Source organism: Passer domesticus, chromosome 6 (assembly GCF_036417665.1).
Source record: "Passer domesticus isolate bPasDom1 chromosome 6, bPasDom1.hap1, whole genome shotgun sequence".
Lineage (NCBI taxonomy): Eukaryota > Metazoa > Chordata > Aves > Passeriformes > Passeridae > Passer > Passer domesticus.
The window spans coordinates 6,532,023-6,553,524 of record NC_087479.1 but is presented as its reverse complement, the minus strand read 5'-3'; the positions used below and the strand labels follow the sequence as shown (position 1 = coordinate 6,553,524).

At 37.9% G+C, this 21,502-nt stretch overlaps 1 protein-coding gene across 5 annotated transcripts in view; it reads left to right on the top strand.

Moving 5' to 3' along the window:
• Positions 1-21,502, top strand: part of KIAA0586 (KIAA0586 ortholog) — an 81,550-nt gene that overhangs the window by 9,486 nt on the left and 50,562 nt on the right. For 4 of the 5 annotated variants that reach the window (XR_010364099.1, XM_064422997.1, XM_064422998.1 and 1 more), the window contains 12 exons: positions 1,147-1,373; positions 2,249-2,321; positions 2,692-2,949; positions 3,120-3,297; positions 8,862-9,053; positions 9,945-10,132; positions 11,286-11,393; positions 12,521-12,601; positions 16,817-17,013; positions 17,215-17,336; positions 17,910-18,097; positions 20,835-20,994. Coding sequence is in view for 4 of the 5 variants with exons in the window: in XM_064422997.1 (XP_064279067.1) it covers positions 1,147-1,373; positions 2,249-2,321; positions 2,692-2,949; positions 3,120-3,297; positions 8,862-9,053; positions 9,945-10,132; positions 11,286-11,393; positions 12,521-12,601; positions 16,817-17,013; positions 17,215-17,336; positions 17,910-18,097; positions 20,835-20,994 (1,972 nt within the window). In the remaining variant the exon portion in view is untranslated. The remainder of the gene's footprint in view (positions 1-1,146; positions 1,374-2,248; positions 2,322-2,691; positions 2,950-3,119; positions 3,298-8,861; positions 9,054-9,944; positions 10,133-11,285; positions 11,394-12,520; positions 12,602-16,816; positions 17,014-17,214; positions 17,337-17,909; positions 18,098-20,834; positions 20,995-21,502) is intronic. The other variant, XM_064422999.1, reaches the window with a different exon arrangement.

Below are 21,502 nucleotides of genomic sequence, written 5' to 3'. Positions count from 1 at the left end.
TGTCAGACTGGCACAGTGTGGGCTGCTGCTACCAGCATTTTTTACATATTTAACAGATCCAGTTACCATTTCATGATCTGGGTCTCAGGAAATCTACATCATTTTACAATTTATCAGGTATCTGTGTTTCTTGCCTTTCCTCACAGATTTTACCTTACTGAGTTAGTATCTGTCAAAAAGTTTCATTTTAAAATGAATGCCTATATAAAATTGATAAATAATGTGGTATCTTGTCTTTTACTCTTTTACACCAGGCCAAAACCAAGGTCATGGGATCAGAGTGTTGGTTCCTGTTTTGTAATGGCATTGTGGCAGTACATCTGCGTGAACATAAACTTTTGTTTAATTCTGATTTGAAGAAAGAGTAACTTTAAAGCCAAAACTAAGTTGTGATCTGTGAGATTTTCTTTTTTCTGTGCATTCAGTTGATGTTTTCACAGTCTGGGCATTTTGGTTTTGGTTTGAGGTGTTTATTTAATGTACATTAATCACTTTGAAATATTTTTACTGTTTGATGAAGTTTTCATGGGCCCCTGGGTGTTTCCTTAGGAGTGTGAGAATGAATGTGAGAACTTGTTTCCTGTGTTTGTGTCCCTTTCTTTTGTACTTAGCAGCTAATTTATGCTCGATTTTTATCTCTGTAAAAGGGTTCTGCAAAGTGAGAGGTTTCATTGTTCTTTCTGAAAAGTGAAAACGAGTAAAAGTGAAAGAGGATCAAGGGGCTGCTGTGGGATTTATCTTGTTAAAACTTACAAGTATTGCTCGGTGTTTCTTGGGTGTAGATTGATGCCAAACAAGTGCATATATTTAGAGGACTTGGGCTTTTATTAGGCTCTTAATTATATTTAATTACTGTTACATGGAGAGATTTGCTTGTGATACTTCATGTATCTAATTGCCATCTTTTCACATGCTTATTAGCCTCATTAGCATTGCCTCTCTTACTTCCCATCATTTTCCATTTGAGATCTTTTGGATGTCTTTCACTTCTCTAAATATATTTGCAACATAATGAACATTCTTGAGTAACTGAAGTTGCTGATAGTGCACATGGGCAGGATTTCATATGATAGCATTGATGTGATAACAGATTAATATAAAATTACAATCTCTGATTAAAAACTAGAGGTTCTGTTTCAATTTTAGACAAAAAATCCTCCTGTTGTACCTGATCCTCCTGAACATCATCCAGTCAGCAAACCATCCATCCTTCAAAATGTCCAAGTGCCAAGGTCTATTCTGACAGATGCTGAAAGGATTTTGAGAGGAGTGCAAAACAATAAAAAAGTCCTTGAGGAGAATCTGGAAGCTGTTACTCAAGCAAAAGATGCAGATGCCATGTATGCTTTCAGTAACTCCTTGAGTACAAACAGGTCAGACCCTGCAGTTCAGTGCTTTGTGAGATTGTGTTTCCATATCTGGGCATTGAAGAACTCGTGTTCTTCCCCGCAAAAAGGATTTATTGACTTTTTCTAGCAATCATTGTTTGATTCTTGAAATTCAGATGTTTTTCAGCCCTTGTGGTGTGAACTGATTTTTGTCAGGTGCCTAAATCTGATTTCTGAGGCTTTATCAGCTGGACAAACTGCTCTGCTGCCAGGGCATTTAACTGTTTCCTTGCCAACTTGCATTAAAAAGAAAGTTGAAGCCTAATATAATTATTCAGAGCAGAAGAGGCTTCATAAGCCTGTGAATTTACAGAATTTAATTACCTCACAACAGATCTTTGGCTTTTAAACGTTTGCTTTGTTAGTTGTGTTAAATACTCCTGCTTGAATAATAATGGAAATTTTCTATTAAAATACAATCTAAACCTGCATTTTCCTGAGGAAGGTAAATATTCTCTATGTAGGAGGGTTTTTTTTTGAGGCATGTTACCTGCCCTCATTATCTTTTAGGGGATGTAGTAATTTGTCACCTGCTTTTTTGTTAAGTTGGAATATTTTTGTTTTCTTGCTTTTTTCATTTGTGATCAAAGTAGAAAGTGACACATGGCTGCCTCTTATTCCTAAAATATTTATAATAATGTCAGTGTTTACCAGCAGGGAGTGGGGTTTGCAGGTGGCACCATGCAAGAAGAGATTTGGGGTTGGGGCTGGTGCTTTTTGGGGAGTGTAGAGGTGCAGAATCTCACTGTCTGTGTTCTGAACTTCTGTTTTTAGAGCATTTAAAGGTGACTGCTTTCCCAGGAACAAATCTGTGCAATTTGAGAAGCATTGACCTAAAATGGTTCTTTTTTCTGTTTCAGAGATGTCCTGGAAGAGATTCGTATCCGGAGGACTGTGGATGAGTGGATCAAGGCAATCAGTGAGGAAATCCAGGTAGGGCTGGGAAAATGAGTTCAGATTTTTTTGTGTTGGGTTTTTCCACCTTGCCTTGTTCTTTCGTGTCCACAGTAAAGTGATTTACTCACCTCTTGAAAATGTGAGAAAGCTGCCTGTTATTGCTGACATGCAGTAAGCTATAGTAAAAGAAATATAACAAATAAATAAAAATAATTAATAAATACGTAATAAATAAAATATTTACCTCTGTTTTACAACTGTGATTGTGTAATGAAAATCCCTGGTCTCACTTGCTGCCCAACATGAGAAACAGGCCCTTTCTCAGAGCTTCAGAATTATCCACACACTCTGCTGATAGCCTTGAAGACAAAAATCTCCATTTATTATATTTATGTTTTCTATTTAGGTTGAAATGGCAAGAAGTGATTCAGAACAAGGGAAATATGATCAAAAAGCCCCATGGAACAAGAGAGCCCAAAACCTCAGGCCTGTGAAGATCAAGAAAGAAACTAAAGAGAAAACTCAAAACATCCCAGGAGGCTTGACAAAAAAGCCTTCACCTCCAGCTCAGCCATTGCAGAAGCAGGTGGAAGATAACACAAAGAAACAGAAGTTTAAAACTTACTTTTCTGAAAATGTGCAGAGCAAAGAAGGAAAGGCAGACGTGAGTTGCCAAGTACTGGTTCCTTTTCTGGGAAAAACTGTTCAGTATTGACATGAAAAATGGTGTGTGCAGGTGTACTAATTCCAAATGAAGGTGATAGCTCTGTCCTGCTCCAATTTACATAAATGAAGAATTGTAAATTACTTTTTTTTTTCCTTTCTGGTGTCCAGCAGGAAGCTGTAGGTGGAACTGCAGTTGTCCAAAGTGAAGATTATCTGTCTCAAGTTTATGGGAAACCCATTTACCACGGCCACCGGAGCACGCTTAAGAAAGGACCCTACCTGAGGTTCAACTCTCCCTCTCCCAAATCTAAACTTCCCAGACCCAAGCTGATAGAGACTGTTAGAGGTGAGTGATTCTTTGATGGGAACAAGGTATTCCTTCCCTGTTTTTCTACCAGGAATTCCTTGTGGAAATGAACCTGTTAATTTTGGTTTATCTGCTTTTCAATATAAAGCTTGAGCAACTGCAGTGGCTTTTCAGAGAGGTGGTCACTGCCTCAGGTTGGTCAGGGCTTAAGAGGCATTTGGAAAATGCCTTTAACTTAACTTTTGGTCAGCCCTGAAGTGGTCAGGCAGTTGGACTAGATTGTTGTTGTAGGTCCTGTCCATTTGAAATAATTTATTTCTATTTAAGGCCCTCTTTTCAAAACTAAAAAATATCAGAAGTTTTTAAACTTTGCTTAATGTGTCTCTCATTTATTTTAGATTGTCAAATAAGTACTTATTCCTAAATTTGATTAATGTATTCCTATGTATTTATTGTTGTCCCAGATTTAATGAGATGAACTGCTAAAATTAATCACAAGTGAGTGTGTTGATAAATGAACTCAGTTTTTGATAAATGTTACTGGGAAATGTATTTTTTGTGTCAGGTTTATCCAGTGATTTTTCATTTAAATATTTAACTCATTCAGAGTTCAGAAATGTACTGAGACTTGAAAACTGAAGAAAGTCTGATGTTGAATTTCTTGTTTCAAATACATCAATTGAAAGATGAAAATTTAAATATATGGGCATGAAGATAAAAATAGTGAAAGATGTAATCAGAATCATTGGTTAAGTTCACTAAGTGCAAGTAACTCCTTTTTCTTCATGCTGTTAAGAGTTATAAGCAGAGCAGAAATCCTTTCTGTGATAGCTTGTTAAGGTTATTTAATTGATAAAGGTTATTAGTTGATTAATAATTAATTATGTTCCTTAGTTTGTTGGCAAAGTGTTAGGATAAGAAGGTCCTAATTTTCTAACCTATTAAAAATGTGTAAGAATAACTACAAAGAGAGACTATATGATATCTGACACAGGTCAGTGTAGATAAACTTCAGCTAGAGTTAGTAATTAATCTGATCTGCTTTATTTCTTAATTACCTTTTCAAAACTTACCTGATTCTTAATGCAAAAACTAAGAATAATCTTGAATTGTTATTAAAAAAAACAGCGTGGATCATTTTACTGGGGAGAAATGACATGAAAAAAGATAATGATGAAGGGAAAGTGTGGAGATGGGAGAGAGGCTTAAGAGGAAGAGGGGGATAAGGTGTGGTGGGCACAATGGAGTTAATAAGATGTACACCCATGGAAAATATTAACTGGCTCCCTCCATGCTCCTTGCACTTAGGCTGTTGTTACCCATGCAGGGAAAATATACTTGATGCAGTCTTAAATGCCATGTTTAAAAATGCTGCCTGGGTTTTTATTACAGCTGTCAAAACATTATATTCTGTGTGAAATATGAGAGATTAACACCAGAAGGCAGCCAGTCACTTGATGAAATCATGTTTTTAGGCCATTGCAATGGATGGTGTAAAACATATCTGTGTTTCTGAAGGCAGGCAGTGCTGGGGTTTGAGGCTGGGGATTTTTAAACATCATCATCACCACAATATTATTAGTATTCGTATTAGTATTATATTTAAAATTTGTTTGTTTGTTTAAATATTATTTAAATAACAACCTGGTTTAGTGGAAGGTGTTCTTGCCCATGGCAGGGGGTTGGAACTGCTTAATCCTGAAGGTTCCTTCCAGCCCAAACCCTTCTGTGGTTCTGTGGTTGTGATGTACATCCACAGTGACAAGTCCTCAAATTGAACAAGAATCTCTTGTTTGGCCTGACCTGATCTTTATGGCACTTTTCCTTACCTGTGCTCTGGACCCAGTTGTGATCTGTGAAGAAAAAGTGTTATTGGTAGAAAACATCCACAATTTTCACCACCCTCCTGGAAAATGGGGGTTATAGTCCTGGCAAAAACACAGAAAACTTTTCAAAGCTCACCATCTTTTAAAAAGTGAGACCTTGTTACATGAAAACTGACTGAGGTATTTTGTTTGCCCTCTCTTGGATGTCTTTTCTTTGGTGAAAAATGGTGTATCCTCTGCTGTACTCACTTGAAGCATCATATAGCACTGGTTTTGACTATTGGCTGTGCTGTACACCCATAATTTAATTTATTCTATATAGATATCTTTGGGTGAAATGTGTGCTAGTAAGCATTTAGGGTAGTAATAACAGTGACACAGTGACCACTAAGATTTGGATTGAGAACAGGCACTTCTTTAAAAATATTTAATCAGCAGTTCTGCTTTTGCTGAGTCCTAAATTAATTTTCTTCTCTATTTATTGGGCTCATGTCCTTTACAGAAGGTCATAACCTTTCCTGGAAGGCCAATTTCATAATTCCAGAAACAATATCTCGTAAAGTGGCAAAAAAAAGTGTCCCCCTCCCCAGTCTAATTATAACAAATAGGTCATTTGATAATTTGAAACCACCAGTTGAAATTCAGTGGTGTCAGTGAAATGAAAGGTTCTGTGCAGTTGGAATGAGCTGCTCCTGTGCTTCAGCTTTTTTCTGTTGGGTGCAAATAGAAATGAAAGGGAAAACTGCACTGGATCAATGCTGCCTTCAGTCTTGCAGAGCTCCTGTGTGTGACAAACAGCTTCAAAGCTCTTTGCTGGAAAACAGAGTGAACTCTGGATAGCCTTTTCCCAGAGTGGTTCCTTCCAAGCCATGAAGTCATGCTGCAGAGAAGAACGTGTGTTTGCAACAGTAAAGCCACCATAAAATTTGTTTCTCTATTTAATATCAGGCTGGAGTTATGGGAAGTAATGGTTTTGTCTGTATCCTGACAGTAAATAAAATAAGACACCTCCTTGTGTTCTTATCTGAGGGAAAAATGGAATTTTTTGCAAGTTGTGTAAGGGAGCAGCACTCCAGTGAGTGTATCCCATTCCCAAACTTTCTGATTTTAACAGAGACTGAGGTTTGTTTGATACTGGCATTATTTATCTTTGCCTCTTGATAAGACTGTTGGCCAAACTGCTTCATTTTTGTCCTTTCCTTACCTTGCCAATAAAATGGAAAAATAATCCCTGGTGTTTCATGTGGGTCTCACAAAGACCAAACAGTTCAGTCATTTGGGGGCTGGAAGAAGCTGTTATGGCAAAGCAAAGTATAAATAATAAAATCAGGAACAGTTCTGTGCTCCTCTATAGGAGGAATGTAAATAAAATGCACCAAGGTTGAATGACCACTTCAAAGCACCAGGTTCTTAAAAAAACAAAGAAGGAAATAAACAAATCTCTTCCACATTAGGCATGGTGAGTTTTTCCCTTTACAGATCTGCACCCACAGATTCCCTTCCTGGCCTTGATGTACCAGGTGAGAAAGGCTTCAAAATAATTAGAAATCTTTGGCCTTGGGTTTGATTGGCTGAAAAATCCAGACACGTTAAATGACTGTATTTTGTTAGAGAAGTCCACTGAGCTTGTTTGAAATTAGTGTTAGAATGAGGATGTTTATTTAAGACTGAAATGGCCATCTGGAGAGTCTCTTTTCAGTCATTTTATAACTCTCAACCATTTTCTTTGCAAATAAACTATGGTGACTAATGCTTAGTTTCTTATGGGAAGTTAGGAAAAAAATTCAACTAGCACTTTTATGAGTAAGAAATCATTTCTAAAAAAAAGCTGGAATTATTTTCTTGCATAATATGAACTGATAAATACATGTAAAACACTGTTTTTTTAAAGCTAAGTTTAATTAAATGTCTAGTTTCTGCCCAGTGCAAATAAACTTTGCAGGGAAAAATGAAAAGTTGCAAGCAATTAAAATGAGGTGCTGTGTGTATACAGTACTTAATCATTCTCACTGAGAAAACCTTGTTTTTACAAGTTGGCAGCATTACAGATACACTGCCAATTTCTGCTTTTACTCAAAAGTTCAAGGCCAAGGGGGACTGTGAGATCATGTAGTATGACCTCTTCTAAATCACAAGCCTCTGAACTGTATCTATTTATGTTACAGAGTCCAGTCGTTTGTCTGACTGCAGAGCAGTTTTTTTGGCTAACCTGTGCTTTGCAGAAAGGCACAAGCTCATCACTTAAAGACAGAAGAAATTCTGCTTCTTCCCATAGCAAAATACCTTGTGCTTCAAAAGCAAATAGGGCACTTGAGATTTATTATCTGATTTGTAGTGAGGTTTTGGCTTCACTTTACAGCTACTTCCCTCTCCAGGTGATTTTTCCTTAAAAAAGTGAAGAGTGCCTATTCATGTCTAATCTATTTTAGCATTTGCAGAGATACAGAATTAGTGCTGAATGCAGTGTTATCATCCCTGGAAGTCTTCTCCTGCTCCATCCCAGACATTCTGCTGAGGCATCTGCGGGTTGCATTTATCCAGTTGACCAGAGCATTGTGTTGTGATTTCTCATTCCACTGCTTACCCAACATGACCACAAACCCTTTTCTTGTGATGCTTCTCTCTGACCTGTGTTTTCTCACTGAGGAGTTATGACTTTTTCTTGTTTCCAGGCTTACAACCCATAATTTGTCTTTATAAGGGAACTGTCTTATCTGCTTGTCTGCATCTAACAAAAGTCACATTATCAATCTTTAGTATCCCTATATTTTATAATAATTGACTTTCATTTTTCAATTAATTAGGAGGCTCTTAAATGTGAACAGAGTTAAAAGTGTTTGTTGCCATGTGTTAATAACTGGCTGCAGGTACAGGGAGGTGGTTATTAGAAACAACAGAGGAGTAAAATGACATTTTTTTGGCTGTAGTAAAGGCATGAAGTTGGTTATCAGCATGTTTCTTTCCAAATTCATTATTCTAACACCTACAAAATAACAGTAGAAGCACTTCTGCCTGATTGACAATTGTTGACACCTTTTTGGGGGCAATTTTCAGGCAGTTTTATCCATTTATATTAAAGTTATTAATTTCCCTAATAATATCCATGGTTTATTGTAAATTGAGTAAGACCTTGCATGACTATAGGGTGAGAAATGCACATTGCAATAAATGCTCTCCTCTGCTCTTTGCTTAAGACATTTTTACATATAAATTACTGCTGGCTGACTATTTACAGTACACTTGAAAAGCTGGGCCAAAAAATCAGCATTTCCTTGATGACAGAAGTCAAGACTTTTGGGTTTTATCTATGGCTTGATTTTGCAGTAGCACTGAGTAATTAAAGCAGGAATTTACAGATTATACCTGTTCCTCTGAGTACCTGTCAGTTTTGTGGCTGCATTTCAAACCTAAATTCTGGATTTCTTTTTAGCTGCTAAATCACACATTCAGTTCCAAATTTCAAACCTAAGTCATGGATTTCTTCTTAGCTGCTAAGTCACACATTTCATTCCAATTTACTGCTGTTCTTTGGTCTTTTTCATGTTTCCATGCTAGCTTATCTGCTAGATTCAACTTAAAACTTGCAATTTTAACTCCTTCATTGCTGCCAATAACGAGACATCTTTCAGGCTCTGCCCTTTGGGACTTCCTCCCTCTTTCCCTCCATCCCCCAGCAAAAATGTGCAGTGGATTCAGTAGGAGGGCTTGGCTCAGTAGAGTGTTGTCACTGGGTTTGTGCATGCTTTGTGACCTTTAATTTGTGTGCTCTTGTTCCAGGCACAAAGGTGAAGTCAGCAAGGACCCAGACCTGCTCTCACACACAGAGGATCATCAGCAGCCCCAAGAAGAAGAAGAATCCTGTGTGTGCCCCTGCCCAGCAGAGCCAGTACCTCTTCAGCCCCACCCAGGATGTCCCTGCTGCCCCTGGTCCTCTGGAAGGCCACCTCATCCCCATGGCCATTCCACTAGGTAGGAGCAAATAACCTGGAGCAGATCATGTGCAGGTTAATCACTGCTGTTTCATGGAAATACAACTTTTGTCTCTTGAGTCAGTGGTTTGGGACTTGGGATTAGATGATCTCTAAGGTCCCTTCCAACCCAAATCATTCCATGAGATTTGCACCTGCCCTTCTCACAGGAAATCTGAGGGATCAGTTGAAAATGTTCTGGTTTTCTTCATCCTTCATGCTGGATGTCTGGTGACACCCTAACACAGCAATTACCTGCTTAGCTGTACCTGATTTGGTTCATTTTGGTTTTAGGCTTCATGTTCTTGTTTTCAGTTTGGTATCCAAAGCAGGAACTGAATCACTCACCCTTGGATTCAACTTTTGCAATGACTTCAGCCCAACAAGTTCAGTAGGACTGTGCCAAGCACAGCAAATTCCTTGTCATGACTTCTGGTTTTTTTGGATTTTCAATAGAACCTTTATATAGGGCTTGTTTTGAGAGGGTTTAGTGTAATATAGACATTGAAATAAGGTAATTATTTTTTTAAAGGCTGTCTCAGACAAAAATGTGTGGGTTGTTATAATAAATGTAATAGTACTTGGGGTGTAATGGTCTGTAGTTTTTGAAGGGCAAACACAATTCTTGTTTTCAGCAGTAGATGTCACCAGAGTCCAGAAAAGTAAATAATTTTAAAACGGGTAGTGTTGAGTTGACAATTTCTGCTAGGAAAGGTTAAGATTAGCTGGTGAATTACTGTAGTTTAGCTAATGTTAATCAGGGGCTTTTTAATTGGTCTGTAATTGCACACAGAATCTCAAAACACGCAGAATTTAATTTTGATTAATTTATTAATTTACTGCCTTTGGAGATGGATATACGAAGTTTTAATTGCTTTTCAACTATCTTTAGGTCAAACCCAAAGCAGCAACACATCATTGCAGCCTGCTTCAGTAATCATAGATAAACCACACCCTGTCACAGTTACAACCTCCCTTCCTCCAGTGCCACCAAAGCCTCCAGTCGAGGTTAAAAAACCAAATATTGCTGTGATAGAGATGAAATCAGAGAAAAAGGAACCACCTCAGCTCTCTGTGCAGGTACATGTCAAGAGTGATGATGATTTCTTTGTTTATTTTAATGAGTGCTAACCACAGGCAGCCTGATCCATCAGGAACACACTTGGACATCAGTAGATGGTTTCCAATAAGAATTAGAAAAATATGGAGTGGAGGGACCAAGCAGTTCTCATGCTATAGTAATATATTTATTCATATTTTAACAATTATCTTTATTATTTGGCCAAAATAGAAAACTATTTCTTTCCTAAGTCACCTATGCAGGGTATTTGTAAAATTTGTGTCACATTTTATTTTTTAATGACATTTTTGAGCCAGAACAAACTTGGAATAAAAAAAAGTATAAATATAAATGTCAGTTTTCTTGGATGATTGCTTTGGCCTTTAAGATTTCTCTTTCAAGCATGATTGTCAACCCAAGGGTTACACTCCTGATTAATCAACCCTTGCAGTCCTTACCTTGTGGGTTGGGGTTTGTTGTTTTCATTTTTCACATGAGTCTGCTGTCAAGGAAGTGAATGTTTCTTACATCTTCACTGTTTTGGACTCCAATTGTTGAGACTGCACCCACTCCCCCACACACCTTTCAGACACAAGTGATTCATGGAACTCAGAGTTAAACACAGGTAGGGTGTTCTGGGCTTTGTTCCCTTGCTGTGTCACTTCATCCCACCCACCTGCATTTTGCTGTTATTTCACCCAGTTCTTAAATATTTAAGGTGATTTTTCTTTTCCCAAAGGAATGAAGCATTGAAATCTTTGTTCTTAACAGAAATACAACAGATTTTAATTCTGTAATGGACATGCCTTGATTACAAACTATATTTTAATCTTCTAAACTACTTGGAAGTCCAACACACCTCTGCTCTGACTGTTTTAGGTAATTATTGCAGATACACTCACATTCTGTTCCAGGCAAGACAAAGTGTCAGGGAGTTAGAGAACAGGAGAAATCAGGTACTGCAAGAGAAGAGGTGACAATTTCTGGTGTTAGTTTGTATTACAATAATTTGATTTTCAAACCCAAGCTCATATCAGATACAGGCATGAGAAAAGAAAACCATTGAATTTTAGTGGCTCAGAAGCAGGTGGAAGAAAAAAAATCTAAAATGTTCAATGATAATTGCCAAGCTAATATATAGATTTTTATATTGATGCGTTTTTTCTTCCCTAGGTGTTACCAAGTGTTGATATTGACAGTGTTTCAAGTGCCAGTGGGACTGTAAGTCCTGTTCCTCCAAGCTCTGAACCTCTGCTCTCTCCTGTCAATGCTGTAATACAGGTACTGATTGTCTGGGAATTCAAAATTACTCAAAGGGAAAATATGTTAAATTGCTGCAAAGTTCTCATTGTCTTTCTTTAGTTAGAGAAATGAGACAGTTCTAGGAAAAATGGAGTAATTACTCTAAAGAATTTATAGTACAAGGTATTTGTTTAAGAAAATGAAAAATTGTAGAAAGAAGCTCTTTTGCCAAGATTAAATTATCACCATGGTAAAACTCTAAGAAAAACAGTGTTCCTGTGTCCTGTAAAGAATTATAATCCCTGCTGGCCCATGCCTGCCTTGTTTTCACTGGCTTCAGTGCTCTGAGGATGTTCCTCATCCCTCCCTCTGCTGCTTGGCTCTTCTGGAGTGGTCCATGGTGTGGGCACTGAGCCCAGGAGCCTGTGGTGTTGCAGTGGCCACTCTCTTCTCTTTCCCTACAACTTTTCAGAAGTGTTTTTAATCTTGATCTGAGCAGCAAGGAAGGTTTTGTGCAGCCCTAAGGGTAACTGCTGTGTGTTGAGTGCTAAGGACAGAGTGTGTGAAGGCTTGGTGGGGCAGTGATTATTTTTGTGTGGTTATTGTACATTCCATTTTCCTGACTTCAGGAGTTAGGTCCTTCAGAGTCCTGTGGTCCAGGTATTCACTGGATCAGACAGAGATTGTGGACAAAAGTAGTGATTTGTATTTAAAATTCTATCACTCCATCCCAGAAATTTGATGAGGGAGATGGAGCTCCTGTCCTGTGAGGAAAGGCTGAGAGAATTGGGATTGTTCAGCCTGAAGGCTTTGGGGTGACCTCACTGCAGCCTTCCAGTGCCTGAAGGGATCCTACAAGAAAGAGAGACTATTTACAGGAGTAATGACAAGGGGGGAATGGTTTCAAACTGACAGAGAGTAGGTTCAGATGGGATATTGGGAAGAAATCTTTGGCTGTGAGGGTGGTGAGGCCCTGGCACAGGTTACCCAGAAAAGCTGTGGCTAACATATCCCTGGAAGTGTTCCAGGCCAGGTGTGACAGAGCTTGGAGCACCCTGGGATAGTGGAAGGTGTGATTTAGTTGATTCTTGTCATGAAGGTTTCCTGCTAATGCATTTCCACCCCCCAAGATGAAATACCTAACAACTGCAATCTGTCTTTGTTAGAATCCAGAAGAAATACACAGTGAAGAGGAAGACACAAAGCTTCCAGGAGCTAACTTCATTGATTTTACTGATGTCACACAGGTAATCCCATTGCTAAGGTGTCTTTTCCTTTCAATAATTTTTATATTTGTTTTATATTATTCTGTCAAAACTGGAAACACAGTGTAAAGAAACTATTTCGTTTTCCTAGCAGCTTTAAAAATGCACTTTGTGACCAATACTGAACTGTTTATAGTGTTATAGAGGATATTAGAGATTACTGTGTGTTGGTGAGTAGAGAAGCTTTTGAAAAATTAAGAGTAAAAAGCTAAAATTAGCTTTTATTTGGGTATGTTAGAATCCGCTAGAAATACAAGTATTTCTCTAAAATCAGCAGTGATTATAGCACTTAGACTTTACAATTTAAAACTCTGCATGTGATAAATATAGTGACAGGCTAAGAGAGCTGGGGTTCTTCATCCTGGAGAAGAGAAGGTTCTGGGGAGACCTTGGAGCACCTCAGGGGGCTCCAGGAGAGCTGGAGAGGGACCTGGGACAAGGGCCTGGAGTGAGAGGAGAAGGGGGAATGGCTTCAAACTCACAGAGAGCAGGGCTAGAATTAGATCTTAAGAAGAAATTCTTGAAAATGTTGTTGTTTCTGGTTTATGGTAACATAGGTTTATTTGAGATCCTCTTTCACAGTGTTTTTTTAAGGTAGCAAATCCTTTCTTTGGTTAACTGACCTCTTGTCTGGGAGGTCCTGAGAAACACAAGGTTGGTGAACCAGCCTGTATTTCACTTTACTGAGCAAAACTCCCTGTGTGTAATCAAAATTTTCTCCCAAAACTTATTCTTTTTACTTCTCCTATGTGTTCCAGGATTAGAGTGTACATCAAATATTAGCTCAAGTGCTTACAGATAGATTTATTTTTAGAATGAGTTAATCATTTAACATTATCAGTTCATTAAAACAGCCCTAATTTGATGGTTTGTCTATCAAAAGTGTGTAAATGCTTTATTCATTTATTAGTTTCAAAATTACCTTATGTTACTGGAGGGGAGGAGTTAAATCTCTGTGGACATTGTTCTTCTGTTAGCACCAGAAAAAAGCTTTAAAGAAATCATTTTAGAAACTATCAAAAAATGCTGCAATGTTAAATTTTTATTATGTGAATAATAGTTACTCATCTTTTCTTTTTTCTTTTTTCTTTTTCCCTGGATTGCTTTTATCTTTTAGTTTTGGCAATGGGATATATTTTAACCACAATACCAAAAATGTTCCAAGTGAAACATATGTTTGGCCTATGACCACACAGACAATGTTCTTAAAAATGTGCAAGGCAAACACAATGGGGGAGCATAAAATCAGTGTCTGGAGTGGCAGGGGTATTTAAGACATCAAAAGAAAGCAAAGTTATTGTTATAAAAGTCTTCAGATTCATGAAAGTATGTGCATAAAATGCTATACAAAAAAAAATAGCTTTTATTGTCTTCCCCCCCTCCCTTTTTATTATGAAAGCTTAATTCTGTTAGGACTGAGTAGGATAAGTATTTGTGTGAAATACCTGCCTTTTTGGTTTGTTTCTGTTTCCTTTTCCTGTGTTGGTTCTCCTGGCAGTGCTCCAGGCCAGGTTGGTGGCTTGGGGCAGCCAGGTCTGGTGGAAGTGTCCCTGCCCATGGCAGGGGTTTGGGACAAGGTGGTCCTGGAGGTCCTTTCCCACCCAAACCATTCTGGGATTATTTCAGAGTGAGAAACTTGCTCAGCTCACACAACTGACTCTCAGATTTATTGAGTCTGCTCTCGAATTCTTACAAGCAGCCACATCCTGCAGGTCTTTCAGCAAACTCCCTGGGATTTCAGAGTAAATGCACTTTTTGCTCTCTCTGAATGTGCTCTAATTGCAAGGTAGGGGATTTTTTGTTAGAATTTTTGCTTCCAATTTGAATGCCACAGCAAAATATGGAACCTGCCGGGCTCAGGTATTATAAATGTAAATGTATTTTCCTCAACTCTCATTTCCCATTGATGCTCTTGGGCAGGGCATTGATATTTTTACACTTCACTCTTCACACAAAAGCTCACAGGTGACACCTGCAATGCAGACCTTGCTCCTGAGAATTGCTTTAAAAATCCATCAAGAAGAAATCCATGGCTTAAGTTTCAGGAGTCTTTAATAAGACTCTGCATGTATATGTTTGGTAATGGAACAAATCTAATCTATAACATCTAATAATTTCAAACTTTTTAATTATCTGAATATAATTTAGGAAATAGAATTTTGGCTTGATACTTTATAATAAAATACAGTGCTTAATATTCCAATCATATCTGAAAGACTTTCTAATTTATGCCATATTTTGATTGGGGATTGTGATAGATATTTTCAGCAGTCCCCAGGGAAGCAAAATGCAGAATTGAGTGCAGAGTATTCAAGATTGGTCTACAAGCTGATATATGTTCAAATTCAATCTGTATAATTAAATACTGACTATTACATTATTTTTTTGTTTCAGCAGAGATAATATATCACCCCCAAATGGATATGATTTTTGTGCATTATTATGGATTTGTGTGCTATAAAATATAAAATACTTTAGAAATGCAGTAGAGCTGCAAAAGTTTGTCAGAGTTACTAAATAGATGTAAGATGTATTGTATGTACTTGCTTTATTTAATCCAGATGTTTGTATTTTGCATACTTTCAGAGGTATTAAATAGGCAACATCAAAGAAAATTTATGGAGTAATGCAGGCAGAGGAAAATACATAATGAAATGCTGGACAAAGACATCTTTACATTTGCTGTCAGAATGAATTACTGTTCTCAGTACACATATCCCAACAGCATGAACTGCTGAGCAGCTTGCAAGGCACCCAGGGCCTTCTGACTTCAGCTTCTCTGCTCATTTCTATTCCTAGAATGTTTAAAAATCTTTCTTTATAACCCAAATACACATATTCTGGTTTTCTCCCTGCTTTGAAGGTTATCACTATTTAAAGATCCAGAAAGACCCAGGAGTTCTTTGTGTAATACCCATCAGGGACCTGTCTGACTCTGCAGTTTTAAAGTGTGTTAAGGCAGGAGAAGTGTTAATGCTGAGGTGGGGAAGGAGACAGGAGAATGTTACTTTTTCCCCCCCCCTTTCTCTGTTCTTTCTCTTTTCACTTTTTTCACTTTTCTTTTCACTTTTTCACTTTTTTTTTCATAGATAATATATTACATGGGATCTTTTTATTTTATGGGTTGAAAGTAAGTGTAATTTATATAAGGGAAAAGGAGACTTTTTTCCTCCTTTCACTGTGTTGAGATTAATCTTAGTAAATATGGATTTACAGTGAGCTTTTATGCACCATCACATATTTGTCACTGGTAGATCAGGGCTCAGCTCCTCATCTCTTTCATTTGGCATGCCAAATTTTCTTCTTAGAGAGTCATATTACTATTAGAGACATTTGGTTTTAATATTAGCAGTGGAGGTTGCAGGTTCTCATTCATCAGGAGGCATTACAGTATGATGGCTTAGTGGCTGCTTTGTGGGACTTGTGTTTGTGCTCCAGGGGAAAAGGAGGGAGGCATCTTTGGGAAAACCCAAATATTTTAACTCACCAAGTCACTTCTCTAACTTTTTGGGAGTAGAACTTTAACATTAAAATCAAGACATCTGTGAGGGTTGTCTGTACTGCCCAGAAATACCTTCCAACTTTCAGCAGCTGAAGTTAATGGGAGTGTAAACACACGTGTGACATATGTGTAAACTATTAATGTCTAGTTTTCAGTGCTGGCAAGTTCATTAGAGTTTTGATTGACTACATGCTCGTTAACTTTTGTGAATTTGTCTTTTCAGACTGGAGACTTTAAAGAACAAGACTGATTTATTTTAAGAAAAACAACCAAAACTCAACCCAAACAAACAAAAAAACCCCTAACCCAACACGTAACTGTAGAATGTTTCCTAAAGTTTTTGTTTGGAGGAGGAACATTTCTGGGGTGACATTAAAGAAACCTGATGTAGGTCACAAGTAAATTTTTCAAGTATTAGCATTGCCACTGGCTCCCTGCCCTGTGCAGCACAGGCAGGAAATATGAGCCAAATCATGTTTTACTGAGCAGTTCCTATGGCTTTATACCTCTACAGATTTATGATTTGCTAAGCTTAGAGTTGTATCAATTAACTACAACACACTGAGGAAGGAGAATGTGGTTTGTGTGCTGTCCCACATCCACAAATGTTTCTTAAAGAAAAAAACCTGACAGCTACCTCAATGACATTGCCTTCCAGAAATGTACCATAACTTAATTTACTGCTTATTTATTAGGATCAGGAAGAGGAGAAGGATGAAATTCCAGAATTCCTTGAGCCTGTTGTGGAGCTCAATGGCCAGTTTAAAGTTGCCTCTCCACAGCACAATGGTCCTTTGTTTCCTCCAGTGGCTTCTGCTCCTCAGCAGCCTGCTGATATTTTGGATGAACTGATTCAAAAGAGAGAAACTATAGAAAACAAGTTGGTAAATTGGTGAGTTGCAGTTTAACAAAGTGGCAAAGAATATATGTGGAAGAAGGAATGATTCCCTAATTAACCTTCCTCTTTTGCTTACCTCCCTTCCCTTATCCATTTTTCTTTGAGCTGCCCTGCATTTTATGCCAAGAATGCTCTTGTGTGTGCTTTTAGGTCTCTTGGTGTTTGCTGATACTTAAATGGCTTTTATTCTGCCAGGGTGGAACAAGAAATAATGGCAAAAATTATCAGTGAGATGTGCCCAGCTCAGACAGAAACAGTGCCCAGCATTAGCAGCTCCATAAAGAGTGAAGACAGTGAGGCTGGAACCCCTGGCATTGGTAAGTAGGAATTATTGTTCTCTGCAGATGGATTATCTCAATTTTTGACTAATTTTAACAAGCTGTGCAGGTGGCAGTTGCCTCAGACCAAAGGTGGATAATCCTGAACCAGTGAAACTGTGAAAAGCTGCAGTGCACACCTAAATTTATGTGGAGACAGAGCCAGTGTTACAAGGCCATTGAAAGAAATTATCTAAAATAAAAAGAAGACTCAGAATAACAGCACTGTACAAATCACCTTCTGTTATTGGCCACCTAAATCACATTTGGCATTTTGCTGAGCCTCTAATGTTTGTTTGCCTTTTTTTAATAGATATGTCAAAAGTTACTTCTCTAATGAATGTGTGAGAACAGAGAGAAAAGCATTTCTCCTGTGATGTCACTGCCTTTGCTGTTGCCTTCTTTTATGCTCCTGATTTCTTTCTCTACTGTTGTTTATCTGGAAGGTTAAAAGAAAAGACTTTTTGCAAAGGGATGTTTAAAATTCCATAGAGAGCGAGTGGCTGCAGTACAGTACATGGATTTTAGGAAGTGAGACCTGGCTGTGTGTGCTTCACATCCCTTCATTTTCAGTTGAAGTTGCAGGTGGTGGAGGATTCCAGCTCTTTGTCAATGCTGGTGTCCCTGTGGACTCAGAAATGATAAATCATTTTGTGAAGGAAGCTCTCAGTGAAACCATTGCAACCATGCTGGGTGACAGCCAGGCTCAGAGAGCAGCTCCTGATCCTCCTCCTCCTCCTCCCAGCACCACCTTAGTGATGGTAAGTCTGTCTTTTTCAAGGTTTTCTGCTGAAGTTCTGCTGGACTTGCTACCTAATTTCATGTTGTTGAAAGATAGCTCGTGTTATTTTCAACCAAAAATAGTTATTCTGCTTTCTTGCTAACAAATGTGAGATGAAAAAATTAATTTCCTCATCTAATAAGGAATGGAAGCTGAGAGCAATATTATTTTTGGTCTTATGGGCTTGCAGCCATTCTTTAAGATCTGTTAAAATGACTGTTAATTCTTTCTGAGTTTTGACTTCAGTAGTTTTGAATAAATGCTTAATTGATGAGTAGAGCTTCCTGTAATACAGGATAATTTCCTGTGTTCCCTTTGATAATCAAATGACAGCTGGCTCTTACTTTGATAACAACATGACTGTGCTGCAATCTGGTGCTGTGTAATGTCTTTGGGATGCTTGTGGAAATTGCTGTGCTTAGAAATCCAGCTATGGAAGCTTTGTTGAAAGTGGGATCAGTCATTCTGCTCTGCTGCAGTGCAGCTAGCCTGGAGCATCTCCTCCTGCCTGCTGCAAGGGACAAAGAGGTGATTCTATAGGCAAAAGTAAAGGTTTCACTGCTGAGGGCTCAAGCTCAGCCCCAGCATCTCTTCCACTCTGTTAGAGATTGAGAAGGGCCTGATGTTCATCTCAGCTTGTTCTTCTGATGCTCAAAAACCTCTTCTGTTGTCCATTCTGCGTTTCCTGATCTCCCTTTTGTTTCTCTGTCAGCTTAAACTGAAATATCCTTTAGCTGAAGTGGTTGGGTTTTCCTTGCTATGTATGTTTGTGCACTTGAAAAGATGAGTTTTCTCCTCTTTGGCCTTTTTTTTTGATTAGCCTAAAGAAAGCAATCATCCATTTTTTGACTCTTGCTGTTGGGCAGCACTTTGATGTTTTCCAGTTTAGATTGGTTTCAAGCACAGGTAATACTAAAATGCTAATAAACATTTTTAATAATAATGTGGTCTCCAAGACGGGGTTTCCTCAGTGCCCTGAGCTGTAGTAGTGATTTTCTCCTGCCTTTATTGGAATCCTAGGTAGCTAATTATGTTTTTTAAAGTCTTTCCACATTTTTTAGCATGATAGCACAAGTTAAAGGATAGCTAGCAAAGTTTTTGAATTCTTCTTTTTCTATTTGTACTCAGCTCATAGCAGAAGTTCTTGAATATGTAGTTTATGCATTCTTGATTTCTCCCTTCCCACTGTGAATTTTCCTATCTAGAACTGAATTTCAGCTGTTACTGAGTTCTTTAGTGTTCAGGATGTCACACAGTTGGGTGTGAGCTGCCAAATGTTCCTGCAGGTTCCACCTCCCATGAGAAATTTTAATAAAAATTATCAGCTTGAGGACATACTCTTCAGAAATTAGCCTGGAAGTCTTCCTGTAGCCTCACTGCCTTGTTTTCTTTATGAAATGTCATAAAACAAGGCTGGGAAAAACCTGCAAAGGTCCAGCATATTCCTCCTCAGCAGGCCAAACAACAGCCATCATATTTGCTTGTCAGATTTATGTCCATTGCTGTCATCTTTTTAAGGAACATCCCAATTCTGTTTGTGCTTCTTTTAGTGCTTTGCTGTCTTGATTATTGCTTTGTTTATGATTCTTTTTTCAGCTGATACTTCTTACCATAAAATCATCATACTGACTCAGTTTTATCCATGTAATGAAATATTTTCTTCCTTAACATTATCTCAAATGCTTTATTAAAATCCGTATAATAATGGAATTCATCTTTAGACTGGACATTAGGAAGCATTTCTTTACCAAGAGAGTGGTTAAATATGGGATAGGCTTCCTGGAGAGGTGGTTGGTACCATTAAATTTTGCTTTTTGGGGTTTTTTTGCCTCTGTTAAGGTTGGGATTGAAAGCGCTCAAGATGATACTTTGTGTTCAGACTCAAATGTTTATTATTTCTTTTCTATATTCTACTAACAAGCAACAAAATGGCTAACTATCTTTTTTTATAAGGTCTTTCAAGGCTAAACTATCTAATTAAGAAATGACACCTAAGTTATTTTCACCTTTAACTCAATAACTTACCACCTGAAGTCTGCAACGCAGGCTTTTCTAACTAATTACAAAATAGTACCCAAACCCATGAAGAAGAAGGTGAAGAGCAACTAGCCACTGCCTTAAAACTTCCATCTTGCTTTTTGTATATTGCTATATTCTAAAACTTTTAAGTTTTCTATCTTGTGATATTACACACTTTTATTCAAACTACACACCCGTAATCCCAGTGCTATCAATCAATTTTGGAAGCTTTCTCTATGGCTTCAGGTCAAATACAGTATTCTCTTGTGGGTCTGTGCCTTTTAGCACAGGAAGTTTAAAATTCTCAGGGTTCTAACAGTTGGTATCCCAAATCTGTCAGTATTTCAGGGGCATTTGGACAATGCCTTTAACAACAAATTCCAGTTTTTGGTCAGCCCTGAATTGGTCAGGCAGTTGGTTTGGATGATGACTGTAGTTCCCTTCCAACTGAAATAGTCTGATGTCTTCTATACATAATGATTTCCCAATTTAATAATTTTAATGCTTAATTCACTGCTTTTAATTAATTTTGTCCTGTTGCAGCTTCCTGGAGGAGTTAGATCCATGGAAGCAGCAGCTGTTGCTGTTGTGTGATGAGCTTCCTTTCCCTCTCTTCCTCAGCTCTCTCTGGGGCTCCTGGGAAGGCAGGAATTCTGCACAGAGATTATAACTGTGGTTATGATTTTTCTTCCCCTCAGGAGGCTCCTGTGCCTACTCCAGTGCCAACACCCCAGGCCACACCACCACCAACACCACCTTCAGAAAAAGAACTGCCTCAGGTGAAAACTCCAGATTCATCTCCATCTCCTCCAGAGATGAGTGAGGATGTTCATGGACATGAAAAAATTAAAGAAACAGGTATTGAAAATAATAATTGAAGTTTAGAAGTAGCAAATATGCTTTAATCTACTGCCTTTAATTTTCTTCTTCAAAGCAATGTTATCTCTCAAGATAAATATTCTTGAGGCTATAATTCAAGTGGAAACTCATGTTCTACAAAAATTTATGGGCTAATTTATATAGAAAGCAAACATCTTTTATTTGGTAACAGTTCTATTTTCAAAATTAATGCACATTTCTATGGTCTGTGTGATTTCCACCCCTCCCAACCCCTCCACAATTTCTCACATCAGAAAAATAGCTGTCTTTTGCTCCTTCCTGTGCTTGTAATGTTAATTTAATCAAATGTACACTCTTCAAGTAAAGCAGCTTGATTTTTTAAAATGAAGAGCAGTCTCCCTTGAGGAAGAAATTGAGGTTTTATTCTGTCTTCTTCAGGTGCCAGCACTGTACTTAAAAGAAGCAATTCCTAATCCAATCTTTATAACTATCAAAAAGTATCACAAAAACTGCAAGTCCTTGGTAG